At 38.9% G+C, this 12,511-nt stretch overlaps 1 protein-coding gene across 2 annotated transcripts in view; it reads left to right on the forward strand.

Annotated features, from left to right (window-relative positions):
- Nucleotides 1-12,511, forward strand: part of FHOD3 (formin homology 2 domain containing 3) — a 376,458-nt gene that overhangs the window by 256,648 nt on the left and 107,299 nt on the right. For both annotated transcript variants that reach the window (XM_058806162.1, XM_058806153.1), the window contains exons 8-11: nucleotides 1,463-1,557; nucleotides 5,671-5,814; nucleotides 7,695-7,930; nucleotides 9,185-9,271. In XM_058806162.1, coding sequence (XP_058662145.1) covers nucleotides 1,463-1,557; nucleotides 5,671-5,814; nucleotides 7,695-7,930; nucleotides 9,185-9,271 — 562 coding nt within the window. The remainder of the gene's footprint in view (nucleotides 1-1,462; nucleotides 1,558-5,670; nucleotides 5,815-7,694; nucleotides 7,931-9,184; nucleotides 9,272-12,511) is intronic.

Consider the following 12,511-nt stretch of genomic DNA (forward strand, 5'->3'; position numbering starts at 1 on the left):
ATACATCTGGAGATCTGAGAGTGAATCTCCTTCCTCCTTTGATTTTGCTTAAGATAAAAAAGCCCTGACTGGTAAAGATCAGAGACTGTCTGAGGGGGGAGAAAAAAAGGAGAAATACTGCTGTCTGCACATTCACTTTTAGACAGGTTTTTCCACGCAGTGCATTGCCATTGCCTTGAAAATGCAGATCCTTGGTTAGCAGAGATTTTATGTTGTGTAGCAGGGTACCTGTCGGATACCATCTTTAATAAGCAAGGGCTGTTACAGGGTAATACAGAGTTTAGACCTTGGGCTGACTGATCAGTCAGCAACACGTGGCTGTGATGGCACGTTTGCATTTTTCTGCCTGATTATAGTCAAACTCTCATCAGCTATATAGTGTTCAGGGGATGTGGGAATACTCTGCATGTTTCCCTCTGAAACTGAAAGACTATCACAGTTATGTTGTGTAGTTGAATTGAGTGTAACTCAGGGCTAAGGTTAGCTCTCTGCTTTTGGTGACTGGATTTATAAGTCCTCCTCACCTTTAACTTTACTCTGCACAAAACATTGGATTGGAGTCTTTCGTTATTTATTTCAGTTTTCCTAGATAAAATTTGGTACATACAGCCATCTTGCCATTCAGTCAAGTGAGATAGGACTGTTTTACAAGCACCTTCCACACAAGAGGCTGAATCTGGGTAGTGTATTGCTTGCCTGATGTTTTTAGCACAATAACTCACTAAACCGTTTGGGTTTAGATCAGAGAAATATGTAAATGCAAATCAACATGCAAATCAAGCTAGTAACTAAAAGCAAAAATTTTGACCTTTCTTAGTGAAAAATGAGAGAATCATATCTGAAAGTTCTGTAGGTGGGTTTCCTATTAAAGTATTTTGGGAATGAGCCATAGCAAATATCTTTTCCCTCATTGATCGTTTCTTTTGTCCAAGACATATAGCCTGTAATTTGAGAAAGCTGTTTCTCTGCCACAATGTTTTGTTAACCTGCCTTACCTTAATGCAGCACAACTCGGCAATAGCACTAGAAATAGGAGCAGCAGGCACACTGAAAGCACAGCACGTAGGTCTCTACTGAAGATTTATCAAAGCCTATGTGAACCTATGATAGGCTGGGTAAAATTCCTGTCACCTGATTTTCAGAATTTTGGTGTCAGTCACTGTGCTAGCAAAGCACAGTGTGCTGTGCTCCCTTCATCACCAAGGGAGAGAAGCTGGTGCCTTTGTAGAGAGTCCACCTGCCATATTTTATATCCCTGCAATAGGCTGGATTGTAGTTTTCACTGTCTACATTAACTTCCCTCTCAGGGGAGTAAGAGAGACTGTAGACAAAGCTGAATCTTTCTGCTTGAGCTTTCACCTGGTCACAAATTCCAATTTGTGCCACTTTGTGGATAAGTAGATGCTTTTTATGTAGCTTCCCATTTTGATCACCATAACCAAAGTTTCTGCTTTTCCTCTAGGAGCCAAGCCATGGTCCAACATCATGGAGATACTGGAGGAGAAAGATGGAGTTGATACAGAATTACTGGTTTATGCAATGACCTTGGTTAACAAGGTTTGTTTACTTTGTTGGCATGACTGGTGCAGATAATATTGGTGTTTTCAATTGTGTAATGGACTTCCCTGTTGAGAGTATGTGATGGAAGAGACCTGTCATAGAGAAGCTGCAGGACAAGCTGTACTCAATCAGCACACTCCTGTTACTTGTGCTGCAGCCACCCAGAGGCAGCAGCTGGGAGCAGAGGTGTTATTTTGGTGGATGTTGTGTGGAATTGTGGTCTGACATGGCTCCTCTCCCAGTACTGACAATGCTGTGCTAAAGGAAAACATGACAAAGTAACTCAACAGATTATCCAAGGGGAGAAGGAATGCAAGTGCTGGTGAAAAGATCACATGCTCACAAAGGTTGTGTCATGCATAGTTTTCTAGTTCAAATAGTTTAATTTTATTTTTTTTTTTTGCTGTGATATAAATATGATTAATTAAACAGGTCTGAGTGCTAGTAAGGGTGCTTCTGCTTAAAAAAATTAAGGTTACATTTTTTTCTGATTTCCTTATATTGTTTGGTGACTGGATTTGTAAGTCATAGTTTTGCAGTAAAGTCAAATATTTTCTGAAATATTGGCTTATGCTGTTGGGAGGGAGAAAATAGAAAGTTCTTGAAAGTTAGAAATTTATAATTGTAAATTCCTTAAAAATCAGCATCTAGTCACAGACAAATTGTAGGGGAGGGAGTACAAAAATTAAAGATTAATTTTTTAAGAGCACAGAAAGCCAACATACTCTTGGCAAACAAAATAATTGTGTGGTTTATGGTTATACTTAATAGGGCAGAGTATTAGGAAATATTATTATTACTCATTGCATTCACTTGAAAATGCTGATTTTGTTCATGGGGGTTATACACCAAGCTGCCAGTTTACTGGGCTCTTGGCTACATGATTGGAATTGTGGGTTGCTTTTTTGTTGGATTTTTGTTCATTTTTGTTGGTTTTTTTTTTTGTGTTTTTTTTTTTTTTTTTTTTTTTTAATAAAATGATTTCTTAATGGCAGATATTTTCCAGCAAATATGTCTGAGAAGGACTAACCTCTCCTGGTGATGTTACTGATCTTACTGTACTTATGTTTAGAGTCACGTTTGCTCTTGATTCCACAGTAGTAAGGTTCCTCTTGAGTTTAAAAGACCACCTTACTTTACTGCTGTACTCTTTCTGGAAAGCATTAGCAGTTACATATGCTTCTGTCTGTATCTGCTATTAAAGCCAAGGGGATCAGTCATTAATGTCTCTGCTTTCCACCTTGTTTTGTGTACTGATTCCTCATTCTGAGATAGTTCTCTTCATCATTTGCACAGTTGTAACCTACCTGGTGTTTGACTTCCTCAAAGGTTTTCCCTGCTGATGCTTTTATTGTCCTGTAGTTGATTCCATTAGTCTGAGTTTTTCAGTACATTTAAAGCTACTTTTAGGAGGAGGTAGTTCTTTAAAAACATTCAAAAAGAAAAAGCATGTCACAGTCAAAGAAGCAAGGCAGTTATGAAGATCAAGGAAGAGAGGAATCCCACAAATCCACACTTATAATTATGATCTGGCTTATGGGCAGCTTTATGATGTTTTTAATGGGATATTTTTCATGATTATAGAGAAAACAGCAAGCAGCATATAACAGTTGTAATTTTTTTACCCCAAAGAGAATACAAAGAAGGCTCAGATGGTTTCAGCTTCTCTAGACAAGGAAATGTCAAAGTTTTCAGTGCAGGCAGAGTCCTCATGAAGGATTTGTCTTAAGGAAGCATGTCTGTACTCTTTTTTCTTTCTCCATGTATCCATTTACAGACTGTGTTCCTTCCTGCTCCAAAGCAGGAAACATATCTGCCCAGACATAAGAATTGCTCTAGTCCTTTTATCTTCTCCCTCTCTTTTATTTATGCTTAACCAATTTAGTTATGCCAATATTTTATTAACCCTCTCTTAATGTGTGAGGATTTGGGTATTAATGAATTTCTTAGATGAGAGTGATCCCAGTGCAGATACTTCTGGTTATGCATAGTTCCAGTATTACCTTTGTTATTTTTCTTGGAGTAGTTAGAAATTGAATTTGATATGCTTTAGGCTCTGAAAGTGAATCTGTGAGTGCAATGACAAACCATGCAAAGGAAAAATATTTTATTGTCCAGTTCTCGTCAACAACATGCAGTGAAAATTTGATTTACACTGCTGTGTGATTTAAAATTATAATAACCAATAAAAGACTGCTGACAGCAGCAGTTGCCAGTAAATACTACCTTATGCTGCTGTTTTTCCAGTCTACAGCTTGCCTTAGTTTGGATTTTAAAAAAGCTGTACTTGAAGGTGGGTGATCTGCATATCAATATGAAGATAATTTCCTATTATTTTAGGAAGTAAATGCTCAGAAGATCTGACTGTTCCTCCACCATTTTGCAGATAAACATCACATCCTACTGTGCACGAAGGCATTTTGGTCAGAATAGTTGCTGTCCATGTCTTTCATTTGCAACCGAAAGCCTCATAGTTGAACACTTTTCTATGATAATATTTCCACATCCAAGTTAAAGTTCCACTGAATGTGCAGTATGAGAACTTCATTTGCTGAATCCTCAGATTTTTACTCAATGCTAGGTGTCAGTTTAGGAAGGAACAAAATAAATGTGGTACCTGTTTTCAGCGCTATTCAGGATGTTTTAGTTTCATCGTCTTTAGTGGGTTCTAAACAAAATGCTGTCTTGGAAAAAGAGAAATTTCTAATTAAACCCGAACATATAACCTTAACACTTAATTGATCTTTGTGCTAAGAATTCCTGTTGTTGTGGATTTCACCAGTTAAAAATCCTGTAATGACTGAAGAAAATGTTGTTGTGTTGTGTTTAATTAGAAAAAAAATTAAAATGTACTTTGTTGGTGCACATATTTCATGGCTTACATCACAGGAAAGATGTGCTTTAACAAGACAGCTATGTCAGCTGCCCATTTCTCTCATTAGTCAGGTAATCCAGATCCATTTTTCTGAATGTGAAGGTTCTTGGTGTAGGGAGGCAGCCTAGAGGGGCTCCTGTTTTCTGCACTCTGCTGCTCAGAGCCACCTTGGAGAAGATGGGCTCCAGAAAAACAGCATTCACAAAGCACAGTTCATCCCAGCCATGAGAGGATGTAGCTCTCCTTTGAGAGGGCCTGGGTTTTGCATCTCTTTGCCTTGGTCTTTATCTCCTCAGCTGGGACTATAGATAAATTACGTAGCTAATTGAATGGGAGAGAGGAAACTACTTCGGAGTAAACCTCTCTGATGAGCTAATCCAGAAAAACTGTGTTGCTTCCAGCCTGCACTCTCAGGTATTTTGCAGCAGCAGCTCTGCACAGTCTGGTTCCTGTGGGGAGGGATGTCCTTGCCCTGCAGGTAGGTGGTATGGTGTGTACAGTTGTTTCTGCTCAACATCTGCAGGATTAAACTAGTCTTTCTGCATCATGCATAAGGAGCAGTGAAAAATCAGCACAAAGTGACTAGGAATCAGTAGCAAGCTGGAATAGGAATTAAGGAGTAACTTTAATAAGCCTTTTTAGTTTGAAAGGGAGCAGAGGAGTCACTATCCTGTACAAACCAATTTGTGCTCAGGGAAGATGACTGTTGCTGCAGGTGTGGAGGGCAGTAGGCACATGGTGCAGGATATTTCCTGCTATCCTGACATCACATAGCTGTGCCTTGGACTTTTTCTTCTTAAGGCTAAACCTAAAAGAATCAGTAGGAACTGAGCTTTACTCTTTTTAGCTAAACATTTTGGGGTTTTTTTCCTCCCTCTTTGCTTTTATCCCTGTGTTTGATGGTTTAATATTCTCTGTTCTTTAAGTCTGCACTTGAACGCCGCCAGAAAGAATCCAACTGCGTATTTTAAAGACCTACATTTTCCATACTTTTTTGTATAAAATAACAACATTGATTTGTTTTGCCAATTATTCATTTTTCTACATAGTGCAAAGAGTTGTTTGTTAAAATCTCTGCCACTTGTTTTTTATTTTCTATCAGTGTCTCTACTCCCACATCATGGGTTTTACTTTATTGAAATCATACATAGTACCACTTGCCACCCACTTTCAGAATCCTTTGTTTAATTCTTTTCAAAACAAACAGATTTAAATGTTTTTCCTTTGATTCTTAGACGCTGTCAGGATTGCCAGATCAAGACTCTTTCTACGATGTGGTGGACTGTCTGGAAGAGCTAGGCATCGAAGCTATTTCACAGAGACACTTGAACAAGAAAGGAACAGACTTGGACTTAGTTGAGCAATTTAACATTTATGAGGTAACATAACATGCCCTGTTTTATGCATCTTACAGCTTGTGCAAACTTCAAAGCTGAGAGGAGGGGGGGAATGTAACCTAGGTGAAATTTGGTTATCTCTCCTATTTTAAAAGAAAAACATCTGGTTGCTGTAAGTATTGTACACATTTGTATATGTAACCTGCTATGGCACATAGCTGCCTTTAATGCAAAGGCATTTTGTATTAAAGCTGGGGCATAGTCCAAGGCAAACCAGCACATTTACTAGCCTCCTCTCTGCAACTGCTAGTTGCACATGCTGAAGCAAGTAGAAGTTCTTCCCATGTGCAAAAGTATTCAGCTCATCAAAAAGGCTCAGCTGAGCTCAACTTCATAAGTACCACTTGTTCTGCAACTGAATATCCAGCAAGTCCGTGTTTAAGAGTTTACACTGGACCAGATCCTATGCAGTTTGCAGTAATGAGTGACTCCACATTTACCACCTAGGTATAAAATAACTTCTTCTGAAGCATTTATATGTAGGGGTAGGAAATCCATTTTCTTAATAATTAGCCTTTTTTCAGATTTTGGGAAGTGGTGAAGGTAGGAGGTTTAGGCTGAAGTTTTAATGTAAATGTGAATTAGTGTTCTCATATGACAAAGTTAAATTACTTCATCGCTGCCTAAGTCCAGCAAAGGATTTAATAGATTTGATTCTCCATTTTCTCCATCAGTTCTACTCCCATGCCACTTCACTAACTAGCAGAGTTAAGCTTTATACACAGCAATTTCTAGGAAGAGCAAGAGAAGCAGAGGGCTCAGTAATGTTCTTTCTTTTTCTATTATCGGAGGCATCATCTTATAAACAGCCTTTTTAAAATGTAGTGATTAATCTTAAAAGGATGGATTGGTTTTTGTGCATGCTGCACCTACTGAAAGACTTACTTGCAGAACTGGCAGTTGACCTATTTGGTGCCAGCTTTTTCTTGATGACCAAATTAAATTTAAACATGTTTTTGCAGGTTCTTCCTTTTATCTGCCAATCCTGTTTTTTACCTGAAAAATCTGTTTTTCCTTACAGAAACAGATTTTACACCCCAAGCGGAGATATGTCACTTCCCCCCTTTTTAAAAAAAAAAAAAAAAACTTCTGGTAAGAATTACCAGAGTAACAAGACTAATAGGAACAAGAAGATAGGCATTCTTCTGATGGCACACATCACCCTTTTTGTACCTCTGCCCATTTGAGTGGATCTTTCACTTACAATGATTATTTAGATGTTAGGCTGCATTTCAGATGAGAGTCATTAGATACTACGTTGTTTCAGCCAGGAATCTGTCTCCTCATGTTTCTATTAGAGGTAGTTTCTATTAGAGGTAGTTCACATTGGCACATCTGGGGCGTGCAGCAGTTTGAGATATTTGGCATTGCACCCATGCTTTAGTCCTCTGCTAATTCCAGCACACTCTAGATGGTAACTTCTGCTTAATCACTACAAGTGTCGTGTCTGAACAGGAGGAAATGTTGAATCAGTCAATGCATGGAGTTTTTTCCTGTTTACTTCACTAAAACCAAGTCTTTGCCTGAGTATTTTGGAAGGATATAAAGAGAACTAGTTATCCAAGACTGCTCAGCTTCCTTGAAAATTCAGTCCCACATTAAAAAGAAGACAAAAAGATTAGGAGGCACATAAATGTGTTGTTACAGGTCCTGTAATGTTGTATGCAAGACATCAGTATATAATTCCATGGTTAGAGCTGCCGCACTGCACTAATGGATACACAGTGACTTTCAGGGATAGCTGCAGAAACAGTGACGCTAATTGGAGTTAATCATGTTGAGACCAGGAAATTTCTAAGCCTAGGTGTGAAGACCTGTGGTAGCTGAGGGGACCGTGTGTGCCTTGTTCCTTTGTTTCTCAGGTGACGCTGAGGCATGAGGACGGAGATGAGGGTGCTGAGCCGCCTCCCAGCGGGCGCAAGGACCGGAGGAGGGCCAGCCTCGGTGCGGGCGAGCGCAGGGGGCTGGAGCGCCGGCGGAGCCGCAGGCACTCGGCACACAACAACGTCAAGAGCACTGTGTCAGCCCCTGCCAGCCCCTGCGGGCAGTCCAGCTTCGTGCTGAGCCACGGGCAGCGCGTGGAGGAGCTCAGTGAGAGGTAAGGGCAGGAGCTGAGGGATATTCCTTTCTTCTCCCGTCGCTTTCTGCTCATTGCACTTTATTAATACGATAGGCTTTTCTTTCTCTTCCTCTTTTCATTGAAATAAAAATGAAAAAAACAAAAGCATATTCAGAGTTAAAACAGCAGCACAAAAAGGAAATGTATTTGTGGGTGACTTACCTACATAGCTAAGTTCTTTGGCACCATCCATCCTAGGGAGACCCAAACCACACGGCATAGAGCATTTGGTATGAGAACTAACTCAGCCTAATTTCATCCATTGGCAGATTTTATATTCACTATGTTCACATAACAGAAGATTGTAACAAGAGCATGGTAACGTTAATTCAGAGCTATTTGTCCTGTGTATGTTACAGTTCATTCTTATTTTTTTTTCCTCCTCTTCATTCCAGCATAAATATTTGCCTTTGAGGCTACAGCAGAGTAGTGAATATATCTAACGTTTTATAATTAGCAAAAGAGAGGCAGTAATGGCTAGCTGAGCAGCAGTTTGCAACAGTGGAGTCAGTTGAAGATGGTGTCTTTGCCAGTCCTATGATGGTTGGCTTAGGCTGTGTGTGCTTAGGAAAAAAAGGAGCTGCAGATCCTCAGTGTGTCTGACTGCTGCACAACAGGGCTGGAAGTAATTCACCACAGTTTCATGTCTGATCAGCCCTCCTCTCTTTGATGTCAGTGCAGTGCAGCAAGCACTGGTGGGCCTTCAGTTATCAAATGTGTTCTACATGCCTGAAATTTCAACCAAGATGAATCAAGCTCTGAGACTGGCTGTTGATTCTAAAGGGAATCTGGCTGACTAGCTCAGATGGTGATACATGAAAGCTGCAGACAGCAAAAGCTGGACACTGTCATCTCGTTGCTGAAGATGCAGTTTGAAAAACTGAAGCATGGTCTGTACAAGAGCATATCTTGTATTAATGATAACTTTTGGGAAGTTCATTGAAGGTTTCTCTTGGTTCACAGGGGATGTAAACTTAGAGTCTTAAAATCCTATGTTGCATGTAAAGCAGTCCTTGCAAAGAGACCTGGGTTGACTAAAGTTTAATGGGTTCTGGCAATATGAAAATGTAAGACCCCAGATAACTGAAATAGTAGTTGAAGGTTGTATACCACATACATAGCACCTTGTTTTCTTTTTTTTCTTCTTCTTTTCCTTTTTCTTTTCTTTTTCTTTTGGCATTTGACAACACATTAACACTTGTTTTCCATCGCCTTCCATGGCCTGGTCTTTAGTGGGCTGCCAGCTGAGAGCCCCATGCTCTTAAAGGCTGATAACAAGGAAGACAGTGCATTTGAGGATGAGTTTAAAGCATCTTCAGAGTGAGTACAGAGTACAGCTGGGAGCTTCAGCTGCTCTGCATGGGATGCCTTGTGCATGACCTTGGGCCCTGCTTCAGGACTTAACAATATGACTGGGAATCTGTAACCATGAATGTGGAGCAGATATTTATGGTTATATGATTTATATGATTTTTTTTTTGTTAAACTCATGAATTTGGATTGGAAAGGAGATGCTTCCATTCTGCAGAAGGGAATTGTTCATTCCCTTACTGTTAATTAAACTAATAGAAGCCATCCAGGACAACAACTTCTACCAACATGTTTTCTCACTATTAATGTGTGTGCTTGCTAGCTTTATTTTGCAGGCTTCAGTAACTCCTGATAAATTTGCGTTTGAGCTAATTTTTAGTGGGAATAGAATAGAGGGAATAAAACCACAACAGATCAGTTTCAGAAGCTCTTTGAAATATTTTTTAACCAACATAACATAATTTCAATAATCATGCTACTTTTTTGAAAAAAAAATATAGTTCTGCTTCACACGTTTTTTGACAGTGACATATTTTAAACCTTATTTAAAGTTTAAATACAAGAAAGAAATCTTTCTCTAAGCAGTGAATTTTAATTTTGTGTTACAGTTATCTTCTGTAAGACAATAATTAAATTCTCTTCATTTCCATTTGGAATGTCCAACTTGCTCACCTGGCTCTGTAAAGAAAAAGGCATGCAATTATGAATGCGTGTAATTCTGATCCTTACTTTGCATATTAGTTAAATAAAAATACTGCCTCAGCCCCCACCCCCATTATCCAGTCCTCTTAACAAGTAAAGGCAGGGAATTATTTGTAGCTAGCAAATCAGATTTTTTTCCCATGGGACATTACAGACTACAAAGTATGTTCAGGATTTGAGGATGCAAGTTCTCTGCTCAGTGAAATTGTTTAAGTTACCATAAAAAGAAGTTAGTCAACTGTTGGATCTTCTATAATTCTTATTTTTCTGGTAAAGTGTTTCTGGTAAACAAGCTTTTCAGATAAGCAGATTCTGTCCTTCACATTTTTAGATTCATTATCTGCCCAAATCTGTAGTTGTGGTAGGAAGAGGAAAAACAGCCTTCCTGCTTTATCTTATTCCAGTAACTCTCAACTTCTAGTGAAATAGTCCAGATGTGTGCAACAGTATCTCTACACCTGATAGCTAAATTGAGACCATAAAACAAAAAAAAGGAAAGGAAAAAAGGAAAAGCCTAAAAGCCTTATAGCTTCTACTCATTAATGTTTAGGCAGAAAAATAGTGAAGTTGAATGTGTCCTTTAAGGTTTTTACAAATTTATAGAATTTGAATTAGACTAAAATGGAAAGAGGTTTTCTCTAATCAGATTTTCAAATTTGAGCATATGATCTTAAATGCAAAATATTTATGGTTTTAAAGGACTTGAATAGATTGATCTTGTGGCAGTTTGCATTTAAATTTTATAATCCTATGTAAGAATATGATGCAGGCATCACTTGATTTTGTCAGAAGAAGTGCTCGTTATGACCCTGTTGTTTCCATTGTTAATGTTGTAGAGAGGAATCTATACAAATGGATAAAATTACTCACTACCTCTGTAAATTGAAAGTGACTTCTGTTCAGCCATGAAAGAACTGTCTCCTGCTAATGACCTGTTAGTTCATAACCCTGGTTCCTCTTGAGAAAGAAAAAAAATTTGGCACTAAGTTTTTGCAGTGCTCTATTTCCCAAAAAATAGTTACAGAATGGATTTCAGTCTCAATTCCTTCACTACATTTTCTTTCCCAGTAGGAATTGTAACAGTACTAATGATAATCTTACTGTGTTGTTCCTGCTGAAAGCTTTAAACTTTGTGTGTGGCTGCAGATGTCTTATATCTGGTTTTACAGTGGATTAGACCCAGTGGAATTGCGTCTGATGAACACGGTTAGAGATTGAAGTTGCATTCATACACTGTACTAAGTTTTATTTTGGGAAATATTCTAGGTTATTTTTGGACTTCTGTACCAAAATCAGGAGAAGGTTCAAGTTCTTTCCCATCATTCTCCTCCCCACAATATTCATGTTTCTTTTCTTTCTAGCTCATCAGCTGTTTTGGCAATGACTTTGCTTTTGTTTACCACATCAAACAGGTTGTCCACAGTCATCTGCTTTGTGTCAACCGAAAAGTCTTCCAAAAAGAGAGAAATTCATGGTGCCAGTAAAACAACAAAAAAAAAGACAATATTGGCCAAATTCTGCTCTATCTCACAATGCTCTACATCCAGAAAAGTTGTCTGAAGTCAATGGAGTTGTTCTGATCTATGCCAGGCTAATTGAGAGCAGACTTTGGGTTTTGAGCTGGGAAAAGTTGACAGTAAATGCTAAGGGCGACCAAAAGGAAAACTTGCAGGCCTTTTTCATCCACTTGGCAGCCTTTTTCCAAACTAAATGTATTGTTTTTTCGCCTGTGGTTCAAAACAAATACGGATCCAAATCTGCTTTGTGTTAAAATAGTTTTCATGGAGAGCAAAGCTCAGCCTGATGTGCCTGTTACTAAATAAGTAAGTAAAGTTGATAACAACTACTAACTAAGAAAGGCCGAAGGTTGATTTAAAGGTCTGTACCTACTGCAGCATACTTTAATATCCCTGTCCTGACCAGCAGCAGGTCTGCTTTGCTAAAACTTCTTTCTCTTACCATGATGGCATAGAGCACCAATAAGCCCTGTGGGAACTTTGGTCATGTTTAGCATGATGTTTTAATGCTGTGCTGGAGGTACCTCCTAAGGCCTTCTGCCCTGGCCCAAACTGAGTGCTCTCAGTCTGTGGTCTAGCATGCTGCTTCTTATGCAGTAGTCTTTTAAACACATTCTTCCATGGGTTGTGTTGTTTGTTTGATTGTTTTATTTTAAAAGTAAAGCTAGCTTTTTCCAGCCACACCATGGATAGTGTCAGGGAAAAATGCAAGGAGTGGCATGGGATTTGCGCTAGATTTATGTTGTTATTGTATGCAGTGATTTCTGGCTAAATAAGCATTAAAAGGCAAATTTCTGTCTCTCTGTCTTTTAGTCTCTTCCTGACTGGGTTTCAGAAAGTAAAAGGCAGCCTGGTCAGAAGTTCTCAGTGCTCTCTTGAGCATGGCACAGCTTCTCTGAGTTCTGTACATCAAAATCAGAAACAAGTGCTCCTCTCAGTTTTTCAAATTAATGTTTCACATTTTGCTGTGCATTTCATTTTATTCAGTACTGCACAGAGACCATACTCATCTCTTGCTCTGGGTGTCCCA

Source organism: Ammospiza caudacuta, chromosome 1 (assembly GCF_027887145.1).
Source record: "Ammospiza caudacuta isolate bAmmCau1 chromosome 1, bAmmCau1.pri, whole genome shotgun sequence".
NCBI classification, from domain to species: Eukaryota; Metazoa; Chordata; class Aves; order Passeriformes; family Passerellidae; genus Ammospiza; species Ammospiza caudacuta.